The sequence below is a fragment of the Amphimedon queenslandica genome, unplaced genomic scaffold (assembly GCF_000090795.2).
Source record: "Amphimedon queenslandica unplaced genomic scaffold, v1.1 AMPQUscaffold_13241, whole genome shotgun sequence".
NCBI classification, from domain to species: Eukaryota; Metazoa; Porifera; class Demospongiae; order Haplosclerida; family Niphatidae; genus Amphimedon; species Amphimedon queenslandica.
In genome coordinates this window covers 99,826-119,941 of record NW_003546523.1, presented here as the reverse complement: position 1 = coordinate 119,941, position 20,116 = coordinate 99,826, and the positions used below count along the sequence as shown (strand labels likewise).

The following is a 20,116-nucleotide window of genomic DNA, read 5'->3' as shown; positions in this document are numbered from 1 at the left end:
ATCAAAATAGTCCACACCAGTGACATGAAAAAGATACATTTGTTCCTTCCCTCCATATTACTTGACGATGTCAAGATGAAAATGAATGCTATAACTCATTGACTAAACAAGTGCTCAGAAATGAAAACAGTTTAGTAGGCAATCAATAATCATCAATTGTTATTCCAAAGCACATGTCAAAACTTACAATTCACACTTATTAGTAGCATAATACAATGCATAGACCCTGCAATCACCCAAAGGGGCAAAAGAGGGAAGGGTTGACACCCACTTACAATTAGTAACTATTGTTGTAATATGCATTGACTGTTATACGTAATTGCTATATATAGATTGTCAAAATCACTCATATAACTAAAATAAAATTCAAATTAATCACAATTGCATAACACACAGTCTACTGTACATTATTAATGATGTTTTTTCCTTGACAAGGAGTCACTAACAGTTCCCAGTAAATCAATATTTGCTTGTGGCCAATTGCCAGTAACACTTACATCTCTTTCTTCTCTCATAGAAGCAAAGTTGCATGTATGCTTCACCCAGCCCACTCCATCAATGCACACATACAAGTTCTTGTTTTCTAAGTTAAATATAATCGTTCCATGAACATAATCTGTATCTTGCCCACAGTCAGGAAACTGTGTTTCATTATAAAACACCTGCAAAAGAGTAATCATAAAGAATTGTGCAGTTTATTTCACCATCGTGTTCATTCCCGGTGGACCACGATCCCCTTTATTTCCAATACTTCCTTTGTCACCTTTATATCCCTTTGGGCCAGTGTCTCCTGACGGTCCAGGGGGACATTTTGAACCTGGTGGACCAGTCATTCCTCTGTCACCTTTGATCCCTTTATGGCCTTGAGGCCCTACAAGTTAATGTCGTCATTACCCAATACATTCCATTTATATAGTATGTACCAGGTGGCCCTATATCTCCCTGTGGACCAGGCAATCCACCACGATCTCCAGGCAGCCCTCTCTTTCCAGGATCTCCTTCTTCCCCTTTCATACCCTGAGATCCTTGAGATCCTGTATCATTATGATAAGGTGAAATTACACTAGCACAATTTTACCATCATCTCCTTTCATTCCTTTTATTCCTTTCATGCCTTTTAGCCCAGGAGGTCCAATAAAACCTTTCTGACCACGTTTTCCAGGTGGTCCTTGACGTCCTACTAATCCTTTTGGTCCAGTTGGACCCATTATTCCTATATTATTGTTTTTTTGGAGCCATTAATCAATATGGCAATGAACTAACCAGTTACATTTCCTGGTAAACCAGGATCACCAAGCATTCCCTTTTCTCCTTTTTCTCCCTATGGAATATGTAAATATGACACAATTTTAGGACTTTATTACTCTTGGGCCTGTTTTTCCTATTCCTCCAACTGTTCCAGGAGATCCTTTCATCCCTTTGTCACCTTTCATTCCATCGAGTCCAGGCAATCCTTTCATTCCTTTATCACCTTTAGATCCTTTATCTCCTTTTGAACCATCAGTACCATTAATACCAGGCGTTCCCATTTCTCCTACGTCTCCTTTATCTCCTTTAGGACCATCTGCATGTAAAAATAAAATATATGCTTTTTTTTCAACAAATTAAAATATCGCCAAAATCAACACTTCAAATAGCTCAGTGAATACAATAATTATTTTATGGTCATGGGAATGCTCTTTGTATTAACCTGAGCCACTGAGTCCAGTTCTTCCAGTTTCTCCTTGTAATCCTCTCTCTCCTTTGGAGCCTTTGTCTCCTTTCATTCCCTTGTTTCCAGGTGGTCCAGCTCTTCCTGGTATTCCAGGTATTCCATTGGATCCTGGTTTTCCTGTCCTTCCCTTATCTCCATCAGTTCCTGCTTGTCCTTTTTCCCCTTTCATTCCAGGAGGTCCTATGTCTCCTTTCGTACCATTACTTCCCTTCTCTCCCTAGATAGATACATAGTAACCATAAAAGGAAAACAATGATCATGCATCATACTCTTTCCTCTTTTTCTCCTTTTTGTCCTTTCATGCATGGTTCCCCATCTTTTCCAGGAGGGCCAGTACGTCCAGGTAATCCATCTTTTCCCGGAAAACCTCTTCGACCTGGGTCACCTTCAACACCTTTAGTACCATTAGCACCTACATAAAAATAATAAGTAGACACTTAATATTGAAAGGTATAGCCACCTTTTATTCCTTTGGTTCCTTTAAATCCTTTGATTCCCTTTAGTCCAGGAGATCCCCTTGCTCCAGGAGTCCCATTTATTCCCGTGTCACCTTTGACACCTTTCATTCCTTCAGTGCCCATTATACCCTATTACACACTTATGCATGATGATAATTTACTAAAAGCAATTTACGGTGTCTCCTTTTTGACCTTTAAAACCTTTTTCTCCAGTAGGACCCCTTTCTCCTTTTAATCCTTGATCTCCTTTCATTCCAGGGGATCCACGAGATCCAGGAATACCAATTGGTCCTCTTTCACCTTTATCTCCCACAATGCCCTATTACATCAAGTATTAATAACAATAGTAAAATAATAAGCTTGCAATACTTTATCTCCTTTTAACCCAGGACTTCCTTTTTCTCCCTAGATAAATTATACAAGTAAATGATAATACAAATAGACTTGTGTCACAAAGATAGCATATGCCTTGCCTCCAAGCCCTACAGCTAACCTTTTGTCCTGGTAAACCACGATGACCTGGTATACCAATGCTACCATTTCTTCCAGGGACACCATCAGTACCCTATAAATAATGCTATTAATCTAATTCTTTTTACTGTAAATTTCTTAAGCTGACATTAATTCCATGAAAACCTTTTGCTCCCTTTTCACCTTTTATACCTTTGTTTCCTTTCAATCCCTAAAGAAATCAAAGACACTGGACACATACGAATAGCTACTTTTAATCCAGGAAGTCCTCTAGCACCTGGTAAACCAGTACTTCCTTTTATTCCTTTTGTTCCCATCATTCCCTGAATTAAAAGTCCAAGCATAATATCAAAATTTTAAAAATTACAGGATTACCTTTTCTCCTATCATTCCTTGGTCACCTTTCGGTCCAGTTTCCCCTTTCATTCCTTTGGGACCAGGTGGACCCTGTCATACATTGAAGGGGTTTGATGTCATGCATTATAGGCATACTCTCATTCCTGGTGAGCCTCTAGAGCCGGAGTATCCTTTCACTCCTTTTATTCCCATTGTTCCCTGCAAATAACATTATTATCTAGACACCAGGGTTTCCTAAGTGAGCTAAAAGTATGCTTCATGAGCTGACAAGCACTACAATAGACAAGTACATGCCTTGAAGCAACTGAACTAGTAAAAATCTAATTATTTGTGATATATATACTAATCTGTGGGACAATTAATTTTGGATTATTTAGAATTTAAAAAAGTTGCTTCAAAATTAAGACAAAGACTAATGGACAGTACAAGGTATTTCATCAAAAGTACATGTAGCTCAGAGAATCAGCTAACCAGCTATTGATGTGCAGTTATGCTAAATGGCCAGGTGCTCTATGCTTCACTTACATTTATTCCTTTCATTCCAGGGGGGCCAATTTTACCAATCTGTCCAGTACGTCCAACTGCTCCTTTATCTCCTTTTGGCCCTTTGTCTCCTTTTCTGCCCATGCTACCTTTATCTCCAGGTAAACCCTATGAATCACTTCCATTAAAAACATTAATTCTTAATTTTATTACTTGTTTTCCAGTAGGTCCTCTGGGTCCAGGCAGCCCAGTGTCACCAATGCTACCATTGCAACCCTGTATACATTATTAATAAAATATAGGAGACGCTGATTATACTCATAAAATAATCACTGTCATAATAAATACAGTATATAAACCCACCCTTGCTTGATTATTTAATTTTGTGATAATTCCACTTACCTTCATTCCTTTTTCTCCTTTATAACCAATGCTTCCTTTCATTCCTTTCTCACCTTTAGCTCCAGGCAAACCCTTGTCAACAATAGCAATAATACTTACGTAAATACCAGAATCTACTTACTGGTTTACCAAATCTTCCTTGGAGTCCCTTTAAACCTTTCTCTCCCTTAAGACCCATGTCTCCCTTTGAACCTTTCCTTCCCTTTAACATTGATACAAGTTTTACACTCACATTCAACAACAATAATATTTACAGGCTTTCCAGTTCTTCCAGTTATTCCTTGGTTTCCCTTTGGACCTTGGTTTCCCTTGTCTCCTGGAAATCCTCTAGGCCCCTAAACATTAAACAATATTAATAATTATTTTCTTAGTTATCACTTACATCATTTCCTGGAGGGCCTTTATCTCCCATAGGTCCTCGCATACCAATTTCCCCTTTCTTTCCTTTCAATCCCTACATTATTAATATTCAGCTGCAGCATTTTCAATCATGTATAAAATTACCTTAGGTCCCATGCGTCCCTCTGGGCCGTTTTCTCCTTTTTGTCCTTTATCTCCCTATTATGATATATTTTAATTATCAATGAACTATTGTACTACTCTTGGTCCAGGATTGCCCTTTTCACAAGGACCTTGAGGCCCAGGATCACCAACTGGCCCATGGGGACCCTAACATACATGTAAAGTATATAATGTAATAATTATGAATCCCTATTCACTCACATCATTTCCCTTGGGACCCACATCTCCTTGATCACCCTTCATTCCTTTTTCTCCCTATATGCATGCATGTACATGTACAGAGTTATACATATTATGTCTATATGGGACTTAATGCATTAAAATATACTTTTTCTCCTCTTTCTCCAATGCCACCTTTTTCACCTGGTGGTCCAATATCTCCCTTGTCTCCTTTGTCTCCCTAACAATTATGATACTCATAACAGGTCCCATGCATAGCTACTCACTTTGATGCCCTTTTCTCCCTTATTGCCTTTAGGGCCACGGTCTCCTTTGTTACCTTTTGCTCCAGGGTCTCCCTATTAGTTACAATAAACAAATTAAATAAAGTAGACTTTGCCTTTGGTCCTCTTTCCCCTTTGTCACCGTCAGGACCAGGACCTCCTTTATCAGCTTTCTCTCCCTTTGGTCCACGGTCTCCTTCCATTCCTTTATTTCCTTTATCTCCTTTAGTTCCATTGTTCCCCTTTTCTCCTGGTGGACCAATATCACCTTTGTCACCTATTGGTCCAGGTGAACCTTTATCTCCTTTCTCTCCTGGTGGGCCCTATACCAAACAATCTATAATACAATGCTAAGGTAGCATGTACTTACAGGCAATCCTTTTCTACCAGGTGGTCCTAGTGGTCCTTCATCACCACGTGACCCATTCATTCCTTTCATTCCTTTCATACCTTTCATTCCTTTCATACCAGGTGGACCAGGAGGACCAGGAGGACCCTAAAATAATAGTCACTATACAATTGAATAGATATACGTAAGTGTATATTCACCATTTTCCCTGGTCTGCCAATAGGCCCAGTTGTACCATTCAATCCAGGTAATCCAGTGTTACCTTTCTCTCCCTAAAAATAAGTTATCTGATTTAATAACTTAAGTGCATATGCCTTAATATACCATTGGTCCAGGTTTTCCTGCTCTTCCTCTTAAGCCTTCATTACCCTTCTCTCCTTTTTCTCCTTTAAATCCATGTGAGCCTTTCATTCCTTGAGGACCTGGTTTTCCCTGTCGCCCAGGGTTTCCTTTCTCACCAGGATTGCCAGTTTCACCCTGAAGACCCTAACAAATAATTACAACACAAATGATTATTTTTCAGAAATTAGCATACTTGACACGCATGAGCTGTTTTTAAAAAATTTTAATTTTCTGAAAATAACAATATGTGCAATTTTAAATGTCCGAAGCCCCAAAATTATTTGCTATCAAAATCGACTGAAACTTTTTATAAGACAAAAGGGTAGTACATGGTTACTTTGTGCTAGCTCCAAAATTTGTGATTGAAATCAATTAAGTCAATCTTTCTACATGGTCAATGTGAAAATGTAGTAAAATGGTGAAGAAAAATAGCAGATATGCCCATGGCTCAAAAATTGACTCAAACTTTGTACATGTGACACAAGGCATCAAAAGCCTATTGCTAAATTTGTTTTTTAAAAATTGGCTCATTTTAAAAATGCTTATAGCTCAAAAGCTATTTGTTGGAAACAGCTCAAATTTTAAATCCTGCATAAGGACATCAATATGTATCAAAAAATGTAATGAAAATTTGGGGTGATTGTGGAGCCATTTTTTGGAAAAAACCATGGGCTAAGCCTTGGGTATTTTTCAAAATTTGGCTCATTTTTTAAATGGCCATAACTCAAAAATTTTAACTTGGAATTGGCTCAAACTTTCTACATAGCATAGGGACATCAATATGTATCAGAAAATGTAATAAAAAATTGGGGTGATTTCGGAGCCATTTTTTTGAAAAAACCATGGGTTATAGCCTTGGGTATTTTTCAAAACTTGGCTCAATTTTTTTAAATGGCCATAACTCAAAAATTTGAGCTCAGAATTGGCTCAAACTTTCTACATAGCATAAGGACATCAATATGTATCAGAAAATGTAATAAAAAATTGGGGTGATTTCGGAGCCATTTTTTGGAAAAAAACTATGGGCAAATTATCATTCTCAATATTACGATCGACCATCCGCTGCATTCGAGGAACAAGAAAATCATTGTATCGGCCCGGTGTTTATGATCCTGATGTTGCACTGTCTGATGGTCACATAATAAATTACTAACTAAAATATTTATTTATTTAATTATTATAAATTTATTACTATGATTTGTCTGTATGTCTATCTCCGTGTCTCTCTTATTATTTCAAACAAAATTTCATTTATTAAAAAAAAAAAAAAAAATGGGCTATAGCCTTGGGTATTTTTCAAAACTTGGCTCATTTTTTTAAAATGGCCATAACTCAAAAATTTTAACTCAGAATTGGCTCAAACTTTCTGCATAACATAAGGACATCAATATGTATCAGAAATTGTAATAAAAATTTGGGGTGATTTCGGAGCCAATTTTTGAAAAAATCATGGGCAAAAAAATAGCCTTGGGTATTTTTCAAAATTTGGCTCATTTTTTAAAATGGCCATAACTCAAAAATTTGAGCTCAGAATTGGCTCAAACTTTCTATATAGCATAAGGACATCAATATGTATCAGAAAATGTAATAAAAATTTGGGGTGATTTCAGAGCCATTTTTCGGAAAAAACTATGGGCTATAGCCTTGGATATTTTTTATAATTTTGACATTTTCTTAAAATGGTTGTAACTCAAAAAATTGAACTCGTAATCAGCTCAAACTTTCTACACAGCATAAGGACATCAATGTGTATCAAAAAATGTAATAAAAATAAACCCTGCAAAATTACCATCTATAATATAGCATGCATAAATAATCCTATGCAATGCTAAACAATGCCATTGTTTTATAAACTATATATGGTGGCTTACAGGTAATCCTTTCCTTCCAGAGGGGCCAGAAGGCCCTATTGGGCCAGGTTCTCCTTTCATTCCTTTCATACCCTTTAATGTGATCAATGGAATAAATAACAGCTTCATTTACAATGATATAATTCATACAGTTGTTCCATTTGGTCCTTGCTGTCCTTTCATTCCTTTAGGTCCAGGAGGTCCCTGCAAACACAAAACGATTATGCATGCCCATGAAAGCAAAGCATAATGATTACCGTTTTCCCAGGTAATCCTCTAGGACCACTTGTTCCATTAATACCTGGAGGTCCAGTTCTTCCCACATCACCCTGATAACAACACATTTTAATTTTAATAATTGATTGGAAGTTCTGCTTACAGGGAGGCCTGGTTTACCACGTCTACCTTGCAAACCTTGATTGCCTTTTGTTCCATTTTGACCATCCATTCCCTGTAAAATATGCATGTACTTAATTACATGCAATACCTCACCCACACTGAGTGCAGCAAATATAATATGTATAAGAAGACATCAGTCCCATATTATTTCCTGGATTTTGGGGCAATCCGCCCATTTACAAAAAATTTTGGATGTGGTCAATAAATTTTCAAAAATTACCATGTAGAGAGAAATTTTTGAGGGAATTAAATTTGGCAAACTGGTGTTTTGATAGCCATTTGCCAAAATAAAACCCTTCATTTTCAGCCATTATGCACATGCTCAATGGCACATGGCCACAAATTCACCAAATTAAAATCCACCAATCACTAAAATTTAGCAATTCGTCAAATTTTACTCCCTCTGAAATTTCTTGCTATACGGTACATTAATTTTGTGTTAATTGTAAACAACAAAGCCAGCAAGTTATTTACAAAATATAGTGGACACACTACCAAATAACTGGCTACATTAATTACTTACATCGATGCCAGGAGGTCCTCTGGTGCCATTAATACCATCAATACCAGGGTCTCCTTTCTCACCCCTCTCTCCCTTTGGTCCAGGGTCACCTTCCATTCCTTTACTTCCTTTATCTCCTTTAGTTCCATTGTTCCCCTTTTCTCCTGGTGGACCAATATCACCTTTGTCACCTATTGGTCCAGGTGAACCTTTATCTCCTTTCTCTCCTGGTGGTCCCTATACCAAACAATCTATAACACAATGCTAAGGTAGCATGTACTTACAGGCAATCCTTTTCTACCAGGTGGTCCTAGTGGTCCTTCATCACCACGTGATCCATTCATTCCTTTCATTCCTTTCATACCTTTCATTCCTTTCATACCAGGTGGACCAGGGTGACCAGGAGGACCCTAAAAGTAAAAGAACTAGTTATAGATCCTATCAAAAAAATTTACCATTTTCCCAGGTCTACCAATAGAGCCAGTTGTACCATTTAGGCCAGGTGGTCCAGTATCACCTTTTTCTCCCTAAAATATAATTACTATCTTGAAATTTTGTTTAAAATTATAAATGAATTACAATTGGTCCTGGTTTCCCTGATCTTCCTCTGGCACCTTGATTACCCTTCTCTCCTTTCTGCCCCATTGATCCTGGGAATCCTTTCATTCCAACAGGGCCAGGAATTCCTTTCTTTCCTGCAGCTCCTTTCAAACCTTGATCTCCTTTCATTCCTTCATTTCCTTTCTCTCCTTTCATTCCGCCTGGACCAGTAGGCCCTTGAGGGCCCTAAGCAAAATAAACATGATTTGTGTTACAATTAAGTGCATATAATAATTTATTAAAGAGATACCATTTTGCCAGGTCTACCTCTTGGACCAGGCTCTCCTTTTAATCCAGGCAGTCCTGATGCCCCCTTATCACCCTAAAATACATGTAAGCCATAATTGCAGCATCATAATCATCTCTCAATGCATTAAAAATTTACTTTTGATCCAGGTTTTCCCCGCAAGCCACGTTCTCCAGGAGAACCCTAAAATAATAATACTATTCATAGCAATATTAACATTAAAGCTCTTACAGGAGGGCCAGGGATAAAGTCCTATAAAACCATACATACAATTTTTTCAAACACAAATTCATCTTACAGAACATGCTCTCAAGGCAGTTGTGGCGTTGACATAAATGTATAAACTCTGATTCTCCAGATTAAAAGCCAAGTCACCCTGCTCATGACCATCTTCCTGCTGCAATCCACTTTCATTCTGATATACCTATACATGTAACAGTCTTATAGTTACTGCACTGCCATGAAGTCAGTATAGTTTATATAACATTGAAAAATGAAGTGCTCATCTTTGCTCATCACTAGAAGGCACTGCAAATACACAGCCCGGCTCAAGTAACATAAAATGGTGCATTTAAACCATAGCACATTATAGCAATATATTAGCCTCAGTTTTAGGACTGATAAATCCCATACAGACCTACTAACCATGTACTATAAATATTAAATGCATGTCATACCTTAGCAATAAGGCCAAATGAGTCTCCATTAAGTCCAGTTGATCCTTTATCTCCTGAGTTACCTTTGACTCCACGTCTCCCTCTTTCTCCTTTGTCACCTTTTGGTCCATCGGGTCCCTCATTGCCTTTACTGCCTATCATTCCAGGAGGGCCTTTTCTTCCTTAAAATCACATTATACATGCATGTATATTAATCAAAAATTGTACATGAATGTTACCTCTTACTCCAGGCGGTCCAGGTGAACCAGGAGGACCAATTGGATTACCAGGTATACCTTGTGATCCTTGTTCACCTTTCTTGCCTTTCATCCCAACTTCACCAACAGTTCCTATAAGTTACATGTAACACAAAAACATTATAAATTGCACTTTCATACCATTCTTTCCAACATCTCCATTATCTCCTTCAATCCCATTGGGTCCCATTACTCCAATAGTCCCATTAGATCCTTTCTGACCAGGTAAACCATATTGACCAGGACTACCTCGTCCTCCAGGAGGACCAGTTACAGCTAAGCCAACATATCAATGATGCATATAGTATCTTTATATAATACTTTTATTTTCGCCTTGAGATCCTAAATCACCTTTACAGCCTTTTAAACCAGAGTCACCCTGTACAATAAACAAAAATAATAATGAAGCCAGAAATCCAACAAAGACATTATCATGTACATGTACATACACGCACGAGAGCAAGTTAAAATCAGTTAATATAATCATTGACTTACAACTGGTCCTGGCTTGCCAGTACGACCTTTGTCTCCCATAGATCCTTTCATTCCTTTTTCACCATCAGTAGCATTGTTACCAGAATCACCAGTTGTTCCGTTTGTCCCTTTATCACCTGTGTGTCCAGGAATACCATCAGTTCCATTAATACCAAAAGAGCCTTTTTCTCCAGGTGGTCCCTTCATTCCAGTAGCTCCACCTGACATTAATGCATTAGCTAATATTACTACATGTACTACTACTTTTTCCAGGTAATCCAACTTCCCCATCTTCTCCCCTTTCTCCTTGATCTCCCATATCTCCTTTAGATCCAGTAATGCCATTTTTACCAGGTGGTCCAGTTGATCCATTAGCTCCAGGCAATCCATCATTACCAGGATCACCCAATGGACCAGAATGGCCATTTGCACCAGGCATTCCATTTTCTCCTTTTAATCCAACATTTCCTTTCTGACCAGGTGAACCAATAAATCCTTTCTCACCCTTCAAATAAAGCAATTGATATTATTCTCATACATAAACAAGAGCCTTTCAACCTTATCTCCAGGATCACCTCTAAGTGGAGGAGGGCTAGGATGTCCATCTTTTCCACTAGGACCAATTCTTCCATTCAATCCACTCTTTCCTCTAAACCCAAAAGCTCCTTGGTCTCCTTTACTTCCCTTATTTCCAGGCTCACCTATAAAATAGTCAAATGAATCATAATGAAAATTTACATATAAATAATTACCTTGACAGCCTTTTTGACCAGTATTTCCTTGGAGTCCTCTTTTTCCTAATGGCCCAACGATTCCATTATTACCATTATCACCTTTCTGTCCCATTGATCCAGTAATACCAGTATTACCCATTGAACCCTTTACAATTGATGTACATGTATACGTTAAATTTAATGGCCACATCATGATATATCACATACATTTTCTCCTTTTTCTCCTAAAATTCCTCTGAATCCTTTATGATCAGACTGCCCCTTTAATCCAGGTGGTCCTTTCTTTCCCCCAGGTCCATTCAAACCTGTCCGCCCTCTGTCACCTGGGTTCCCAGTGTTACCTTTACATCCCTATGTCATTAACATAAAGTTGTGATGTTTTTTTAATAATAGCAAACAAAATTTTGAGGAATTAAATTTTGTAGAAAAGATATAGAAAATTATTTATTCAAAAGTGCTTTGGCTACAGTCTAAATGATACTTACATTTATTCCTTTGGACCCAAGGTTTCCAAAAGGGCCCTACATGTATAAACGTTATGAATTTATATTACAGCAAGACTATACAATTAACCTTCTTTCCTTTTGAGCCTGTGTTACCTTGCATTCCTTTATCACCATCACGACCTGGCATCCCATTAAATCCCTAAAACATTCACACATGCATACCATAATGCCAGAAACTATTGGCAAGAGTTGTTTTAATTGTCAATCATTACAAATTCCAATGGCATATTTTATAGTGGGAGTTTAGGAGCCACATGTATTATTGAGTATGAGAAGAATAAAACAAGACGGCAGATTTTATATTGGTGGTTGCTCACTGCACTGTTAATATCAATTCCCTGACAATATTTCTGGCTGTATGGTATTTTATACACAAAATGTATAATATCAGTACTGGGTCTCCAATGTTTCCAATGTCACCATGATCTCCTGCCCAACCCTTCATTCCTTGCAAGCCCTGAAATTTTTAAAAGAATAATGCAGTTTTACAAGCAAATAAAGATAACCATTTTTCCTATTCTTCCATCCATTCCAGTACTTCCATTATCACCTTTTGACCCGTTTACTCCTTTAGGACCCTATTATACACAAATGAGACAATATTCTACTGCTTTAAACAACAAAATTCTAACTGTGATGCCTTTTGATCCTTTCAAACCTGTATCACCAATGTCTCCATTTTGCCCGACACCACCAATCAAGCCCTTTATGAGTATGCCTTCACAGTTTAGCTAAAACACACATACTTTTTTGCCAGGTGGTCCCGTATTTCCAGTATCTCCTCTTGGTCCTGGCTTTCCAGTAAATCCCTTTATAATTGTTTCAACTCATCAATATAACACAATTTTAACTTACTATTAATCCTGCAGTTCCCTTTGGACCAGGCTTTCCAACACGACCAGCATCTCCTTTAGTTCCATTATCTCCCTGCACACCAGTCTCACCATTATCACCAATGATACCGGTTTCTCCTTTTGTTCCCTAAAAAAAGAAAAGAAAAATAAGAAGTAAGCCAAGTATAATAAACACATACATGTATAAGGTATAAATGCTATTACAAACTCACAGGGCCGCCCTGTGCTCCAGTAATTCCACGAAGACCTCTATATCCTTTATTTCCCATAAAACCCTTATAAAAAGGGATATAGAATTTAGTGCAAGAAATTATGATTATACTTTTTCTCCTGGTTCTCCATCATCTCCTCTCATACCCAAGTCTCCATTTACTCCTTGCATTCCTTTATTTCCCTGTTAATATACAGTTGTCACAATGACTCTCTCTTTATTAAAACTCACAATAATACCAGTAGAACCAATTGATCCTCTTATTCCTTTACCACCAGGAGGACCAGTATTTCCTTTTGACCCAATACTACCCTGTGTTCTTATAATTAGTATCTATAAATCACTAATGACTTACAGCTGGACCAATTGCTCCATGGCTTCCCACATTGCCATCATCACCGATCATACCTGGAAAACCTTTCAATCCACGAGCATCCTGAAATATAATTATATCCTTTGTGGTCAGTCATAATGACATCTTACACGATCTCCAGTCATTCCTTTAAAACCTTTAAAACCAGTTTCACCATCATCACCATCATCACCAGTCATACCCTATATAAAGGGAATGGTATTATTAGCAATTAGCAAAAATAATAAACTGCTACATCATAACATGTGAACATACAATTTCACCATCATCTCCTCTAGAGCCAGGATCTCCAAATGGACCCATCTCACCCTGTGCCAATTTATAAATATAATACACATGTAATTATTTTGTACCTTAGATCCAATGACACCGTCACCAGGAGGGCCATTCATACCTTTTGTGCCTTTAGGACCCTAAATGATAATAATAATGAATTGTTATTAATTCATTCAAAAATCACAATGACTTGATTTACCTCAAAACCAATGCCTCCTTTGGGTCCTCTGTTACCTTTGTCCCCTTTCTCACCCTAAACGATAAAAATATCATTAAAATAAAACACAACAGGTACATGGCTATATAAAAATAATATTGATGTTGCCAATAATTATTAAATGTTCCTACAACATCTAAAGGTCTATTTTATGCATGCATATGCACATGTATGTGCATCAACTATAAGCCAAGATGTCATTCAAAGATAGAATTTCTCAAGTAAAATGAACACAAAGTATGGCAGGTCTATGGTACAGGTATAATTAGAAATTTTGCAGCTAAAGTAGATTTATCTAACTAGCCTTAAATCCTTTAGGTCCCACTGATCCATTTACAGTTGGTCCAATGTCCCCCATGTCACCTTTGTCTCCCATCATTCCCTACATTAAAAATAACCAAAGTATCCAGTACCTTATAAAGCGCAGTGAGGCCAATAATGATGACATATACATGTACTAAAGTCTAAAACACTGTATTATACTTTACTTTGTCCCCTCTGGATCCAACAATTCCTTTATCACCAGTACCGCCAATATGACCAGTATTACCCATTTGGCCCTAGTATGGTACAAAATATAATGTAATTATTTCAAATCAGACTAGTCCTTACTTTTAGTCCAGGCAAGCCCTTCATTCCTTTATCGCCGATATTTCCTTCATCACCATTAAACCCAACAGGGCCTCTTTCTCCTTTCATTCCTACATCTCCTGTGATTCCGGTAATACCATTGTTTCTAGTTATTCCTTGTCCTCCTTTATATCCTTTTTCTCCTTTATCACCAATCCCACCACTAGGTCCTTTTATTCCATGAAATCCCTACAAAATAATAATTTATTTATTTAAATAATTATTTATTTAAATAATTATGTTATTATTATTATAGTTACAGCTGATCCAGTTGGTCCTAGTGGACCCATTGGTCCTCTGCTACCTGGCATTCCTTTCATACCCACCATCCCCTAATAATAATAAAGATGGCAACTATATACATCAAGTTACTAACATCGGTTCCATTGTCTCCTTTATTTCCAATAGCTCCTTTGTTCCCCACAGAGCCCTATTTCAATTAAAATAAATTCAAAAAGTTCACTTACATACTGGTTTTCCACGTCTTCCATCAGTTCCATTACTTCCCTATACTCAAGTTAAATTATGCTAAAAAATTGACAAATATTTACATCTATTCCCTTGTTTCCCTGATATCCTTTTCTCCCTCTGTCTCCAGGTAATCCAATCATTCCATTGTCTCCTCCACTTCCATTCTCTCCTTTCATTCCCATTGTACCAGTCATTCCTCTATCACCAGCATCACCAGTAGGACCTTGATTCCCAGGAGGACCCACTTCTCCCTTAACTCCTTTAATCCCTTCACTTCCCTGTAACAATGGAGAGGTGCTATCACAGTATATTGAAATACAATCAGAAAAAAATGACACAGTAAGTAAACTATTGAAAATCTAACTAAAGGTGGGTTCTCAATATGACGCATTGCTTTTCATGCTCTAGCGTTATAACTGGAAGTGCTGTATAAACCAATGGGAGTATGCGTCAATGCGTCAGAATAGAAATGTTTTCTAATCTGATGCATTGACGTATGTTCCCATTGGTTTATACAGCACTTCCGGTCGTGACGGATGCACATGCGTCATATTGAGAATCCACCTTATGTTTCAAACTTACATTAAGTCCTCTAGTACCATTTAGCCCGTGTAACCCTCTATCGCCACGTTTACCTTTCATTCCTTTTGGGCCCTACACTTTTTAATGAAAGTATAACAACATGTTATTACACAACATACCGTTTGTCCCTTTTGTCCTCTATCACCTAACATACCAATGTTACCTTCTCTACCCTGTACAATAAAAAAATAGAACCAAATTCATTATTCGTATATGTATAAACTAACAGGAAGCCCTCGTTTTCCAGCAACACCTGGCACCCCATCAATTCCAGATAAACCTGTTTGTCCTTGATGACCCTATAATTATGTAATAAAATAGTAGTTTGTAAAGAACTATAACCTTTGCTCCTGATAATCCTTCTCTTCCTGGTCCACCCAGCATTCCTTTGGAACCAGGCATACGAGGAATACCCTATAATTCTTGAAAGTGAGAAATACATGTATATACATGCACATACATCAATTCCAGGTAGGCCAATGCTACCATTTCTTCCATTAGTGCCAGTATCTCCTTTGCTTCCTTGTAGTCCAATAGAACCTTTCTCTCCTTTCATTCCTTTCTCTCCTGTTAGTCCTTTAGTTCCATTAACTCCTGGTCCTCCTTCCCTTCCTTTCTCTCCTTTATCACCTTTATCACCATCAACACCACTCTGTCCTTTTATTCCTTTAAGACCCTATTGTGATGTACATAATTGTAATACAATATGACAGTATTATACAGGTGATCCTCCTTTGCCTAATGGTCCTTGTGGTCCTTTACTACCAAGCTCTCCTTTCATTCCAATATCACCCTGTAATGATGACAATGGGTCAAAATATACATGTAACCAGGATTTCCCATACAATTTTGGCATATAGTGCTCATGTAGCTTCTTCAGTACAGGGTATTTCAACAAAAATCATAAGGAAAGAATTCTCCATTTTTATAATTTTTTCTGATACATATACATGTTCTTATGTTGTATAGAAATTTGAGCTGATTCCAATCAAAATTAGATTTCTTATGAATTTTTAAAGTTGCTCAAAAACTAGACCAATGACCAAAGGCTATAGCCTTTGGTCAAAGACCGAATTTCATCAAAAATGGCTAGGAGAGAATTCTCCATTTTTATAATTTTTTCTGGTACATATACATGTTCTTATGTTGTGTAGAAAATTTGAGCTGATTCCGATCAAAATTGGATTTCTTATGAATTTTTAAAGTTGCTCAAAAATTGGACCAACGACCATAGCCTTTGGTCAAAGACCAAGTTTCACCAAAAATGGCTAGGAGAGAATTTTCCATTTTTATAATTTTTCTGATACGTATATATGTTCTTATGTTATATTTCAATTTTGAGCTGATTCCAATCACATTTGGATTTTTTACAAATTTTTAAAGCTGTTCAAAAATTGGACCAACAACCAAATTAGGCTATAGTTTTTGGTCAAAGACTAAATTTCATCAAAAAATAGCTTAGAGAGAATTCTTCATTTTTATAATTCTGATACATGTACATATCCTTATTTTTGTATCAACTTTGAGCTGATTAATTTGGATTTTAATGAATTCTAAAGTTGCTCCAAATGCCATGTACTGTATTATAGTGCTTGTCAGTTCATGAAGCTCATGCTGTTTAGCTCACTTAGCATGCTTTGTGGGAAACTCTGAATATAATACACAGTATACATACTACACAGTAAAATTTTTTCAAGGATTAAATTTTTTCAAATATGTCAAAAATAAGGTGTGACTATACATGTATGTGTAATTTTTTCTGAAACCTAAAATCTGTGAAATGAAAACCCATAACTACCATGCATGGTATGGTATACATGTACATGAATGGTATTATTTTAAAATGGTAACTTAATTTCTTACATTTTCTCCTTTATCTCCCAAAGCACCCTTGATTCCTTTCATTCCTATTGGGCCCTAAACTATTATTTTAATCAAAAAGTGATTATAATCTTAACTGGTAGTCCACTTCTTCCCCTATTGCCATCCTTTCCCTAAGAGAGACAGATAACAACACACGCATAATTATATTGATTAGTACATCTGCACAATATTTACATCTATTCCTTTGCTTCCCTGAAATCCTTTTCTCCCTCTGTCTCCAAGTGTCCCGATCATTCCATTGTCTCCTCTACTTCCATTCTCTCCTTTCATTCCCATTGTACCATTCATTCCTCTATCATCAGCATCACCAGTAGGACCTCGATTCCCAGGAGGACTCACTTCCCCTGTAACTCCTTTCATCCCTTCATTATCCTACAACAGAAATTTTCAGTAACATATCAAAATAACAAGTGATATTACTAAATAGCACGAAGCAGTTAGGCATAATAAAACTTTATACACACAAACCACATACCATTTCACCTTTATCACCATCAGTACCAGCTGCTCCAGGAGGACCCTACGAAATTAAATATAATTCATATTTAAATATTTTATATAATTGTCATTAAATGTGTATATGACTAACAGGAAGTCCTTGTCCTCCACGCAAACCAGGTTCCCCTGTAGAACCACGAATGCCACTTTCACCATTTTCCCCCTATTGATATAAAACGCATACATGTATATCAAAAACACAAATCATTACTTTTTGTCCTGGCAGACCAATTGGCCCAGTGACACCTTGCATACCCTAGTACCGTTTATTTTTTAAATCATCATGACAAGTAAAATTGTTTTAAAACCTGTTTGTCAGCTCCGACTTTCACTTTAATTCTCTGTGACAAAAAGAAGTGAAGTACAATATTTTGATTTTTTTACTTACATCACAACGCCTAACTCCTAAACTTGCTACAGAGGAAATAATCAGCTCTGATACCTAAAAGATATAAATAACAGGTAATAAGTACAAGATACTACAGAGATAGTTTAGTACTTAACCTTTGGCATGTTAGATGATGATGCTGATTGAAAAATAGTAACATGATCAGTGCTATTTATCCCATGAATTAAATCAGACTGATCAGTAGAAGTTAACTCATAGCAGTCAACAAAAGCAGTCACAGTACAACCATAAGCTATTCTCAGTCCAATTGTCCGATAATCAAAGTTTGTTGCTGGCAACTGAAACTTGATTGGTTCTCTGTCTAATATTTGTATACTGAGAAACTGATGTTCTGTCCCTTCTCTCTCTATATCCATTTTAACAATGACACTGCTGGATTGGATTGACCACACAAATACATTACCAATGTAGTTACTATCAATATGAGCAAAATAAGCACTGTTAGGGAGTCTCTTGCTGAGATTGATCCAGTCACTATTACTAGCTGATACAGTGATTGGGCGAGATAATTGATAAGCCTCCAGCCCACTTGGCTCTCTAACAAATGATACATCATCACCAACTCTCCCATTTAAATTAGCGAGTTCAACAATGTCAAAGAAATCTATATGAGTGCATGCAAGTCATTAATTGTATTAGGACCTTACATAGCACTTACCACTACTGCAGATACATGATTGAGATAACACTGACAGGATCAGTACTGCCTTCAATACTAAAGACATAATTTTCTTCATTATTAAAAGGCACAATACTATTGAGTAATGTACTGTACTTTAGTACTTACCTCACGCACTTGCTTTGTTGAGTAACAATAGAGCCTCATGTCCAGTTGACACAGTATAAAACCACAAGTAAATTTGAGGGAAAATACCCATATATAATACTAACTGATGCTGAAGATGCAATGTTGAACTAGTGTTGTAGCACTGGTAATTTTGTGGTCAAAAATATTTTGTGATTTTTGTAAAAAATTTCATAGCCTATAGCAAAATTATACCATATAGAAGGAAGTTAGTTGTGAGAGATTTTTGGGATTTTGTGACGCTTTAGAAAATAAAATAATGGAAAATATGGTACAAGATAGCTGAAGGGTGAAAAATAAATCTGCAAATACCAGCAAATTTACATGTATTAGCGAATTCACAAAAAATGAAATGCTAACTATACAATGTTCGAGCCCTCAATTTTAGCAAAATTTGGCCTGAGACTATGTACTACAGTACAGGGACTTTGACCAGATTTTTGAGCAATTTTAAAATTCACAAAAAATTCAATCTTGATTGGAATCAGTTCAAACTTTCTATGCAACAAAAATACATGTATATGTATCAGAAAACAAATATAGAATTGAAGAATTCTGTCTTTTTCAATTTTGGCAAAATTTGGTCTGAGACCATGTACTACAGTACAGGGACTTTAATCAAATCTATGAAAATTTAATTTTGATCAGAATCAGCTCAAATTTTCCATGCAAAATAAATACATGTATATGCAACAAAAATATATAAAGTTAAAATTTTCTTTTTTTTAATCTTGGCAAAATTTAGTGCTACATTAAAAAAATTTATAATCTAATTTTGACCGAAATCTGCTCAAAATACCAAAATTTTGTAGGAAACTCTCCAGCTACATAGTATTATCAATAACTAGGAGTAATGTAGAACATTGAGGGGCGAGCCTGAGTATGTACACGCAATTAGATATTATTAGTTCTACGAGCTCTAGCTGCGACTCTTCTCATAGCCAGCCTGGCTTCTCTTGCTTCAGGAGTCTCTGTGGCCATTCTCTGGCTGTAGAGCTCCCTACAACGACTCTTACGAGCTTCTTCTTGATTCATTTCTCTGACTTCACTGTAAAAATGCTGCCATGTAAAAAATTGATGAATACTGGTTAATTTTTGTTGCAAGCATGGTTATATTGGCTTGTGTGCATGCACGTGAGC

At 36.8% G+C, this 20,116-nt stretch overlaps 1 protein-coding gene across 1 annotated transcript; it reads right to left on the bottom strand.

Annotated features, from left to right (window-relative positions):
• Nucleotides 1-325: 325 nt before the first annotated feature.
• On the bottom strand, nt 326-18,932 carry LOC100633438 (uncharacterized PE-PGRS family protein PE_PGRS54-like). Its single transcript, XM_019999754.1, has 90 exons — nt 18,830-18,932; nt 18,267-18,775; nt 18,151-18,204; nt 18,071-18,103; nt 17,974-18,018; nt 17,854-17,925; nt 17,740-17,784; nt 17,439-17,636; nt 17,339-17,374; nt 17,244-17,297; nt 16,102-16,173; nt 15,841-16,056; nt 15,723-15,794; nt 15,608-15,679; nt 15,500-15,553; nt 15,381-15,452; nt 14,879-15,076; nt 14,799-14,834; nt 14,704-14,757; nt 14,588-14,659; nt 14,310-14,516; nt 14,186-14,257; nt 14,002-14,079; nt 13,680-13,733; nt 13,558-13,617; nt 13,460-13,513; nt 13,315-13,386; nt 13,187-13,267; nt 13,063-13,143; nt 12,943-13,014; nt 12,833-12,895; nt 12,622-12,747; nt 12,513-12,575; nt 12,399-12,470; nt 12,273-12,344; nt 12,161-12,223; nt 11,834-11,905; nt 11,746-11,781; nt 11,468-11,611; nt 11,279-11,405; nt 11,085-11,227; nt 10,791-11,031; nt 10,548-10,747; nt 10,374-10,431; nt 10,194-10,328; nt 10,035-10,145; nt 9,817-9,977; nt 9,438-9,563; nt 9,371-9,391; nt 9,278-9,322; nt 9,143-9,214; nt 8,872-9,078; nt 8,748-8,819; nt 8,577-8,702; nt 8,314-8,529; nt 7,771-7,842; nt 7,649-7,720; nt 7,542-7,595; nt 7,413-7,484; nt 5,524-5,685; nt 5,400-5,471; nt 5,221-5,346; nt 4,967-5,173; nt 4,854-4,925; nt 4,736-4,807; nt 4,609-4,662; nt 4,486-4,554; nt 4,390-4,443; nt 4,268-4,339; nt 4,140-4,220; nt 4,007-4,087; nt 3,886-3,957; nt 3,697-3,759; nt 3,526-3,651; nt 3,136-3,198; nt 3,019-3,090; nt 2,895-2,966; nt 2,792-2,854; nt 2,666-2,737; nt 2,542-2,577; nt 2,348-2,491; nt 2,175-2,301; nt 1,984-2,126; nt 1,691-1,931; nt 1,365-1,564; nt 1,264-1,321; nt 1,079-1,213; nt 924-1,034; nt 705-871; nt 326-662 (listed from the first exon to the last, which is right to left on the bottom strand). The coding sequence occupies exons 1-90, from the start codon at nt 18,906-18,908 to the stop codon at nt 411-413; spliced, it is 9,255 nt and encodes a 3,084-aa protein (XP_019855313.1). The 5' UTR covers nt 18,909-18,932; the 3' UTR covers nt 326-410.
• Nucleotides 18,933-20,116: the final 1,184 nt, after the last annotated feature.

Bases quoted from the DNA above. Each gene is read 5' to 3' on its own strand.
- LOC100633438 (XM_019999754.1), bottom strand. From the start codon at position 18,908: ATGAAGAAAATTATGTCTTTAGTATTGAAGGCAGTACTGATCCTGTCA. The intron at 10,432-10,547 runs GTAAGTCAATGA...TTTATTGTACAG, and splicing joins CTGGCAAGCCAGGACCAGTT to GGTGACTCTGGTTTAAAAGG. The intron at 5,686-7,412 runs GTAAGCCACCAT...ATTATTTGTTAG, and splicing joins CTGGAAGGAAAGGATTACCT to GGTCTTCAGGGTGAAACTGG.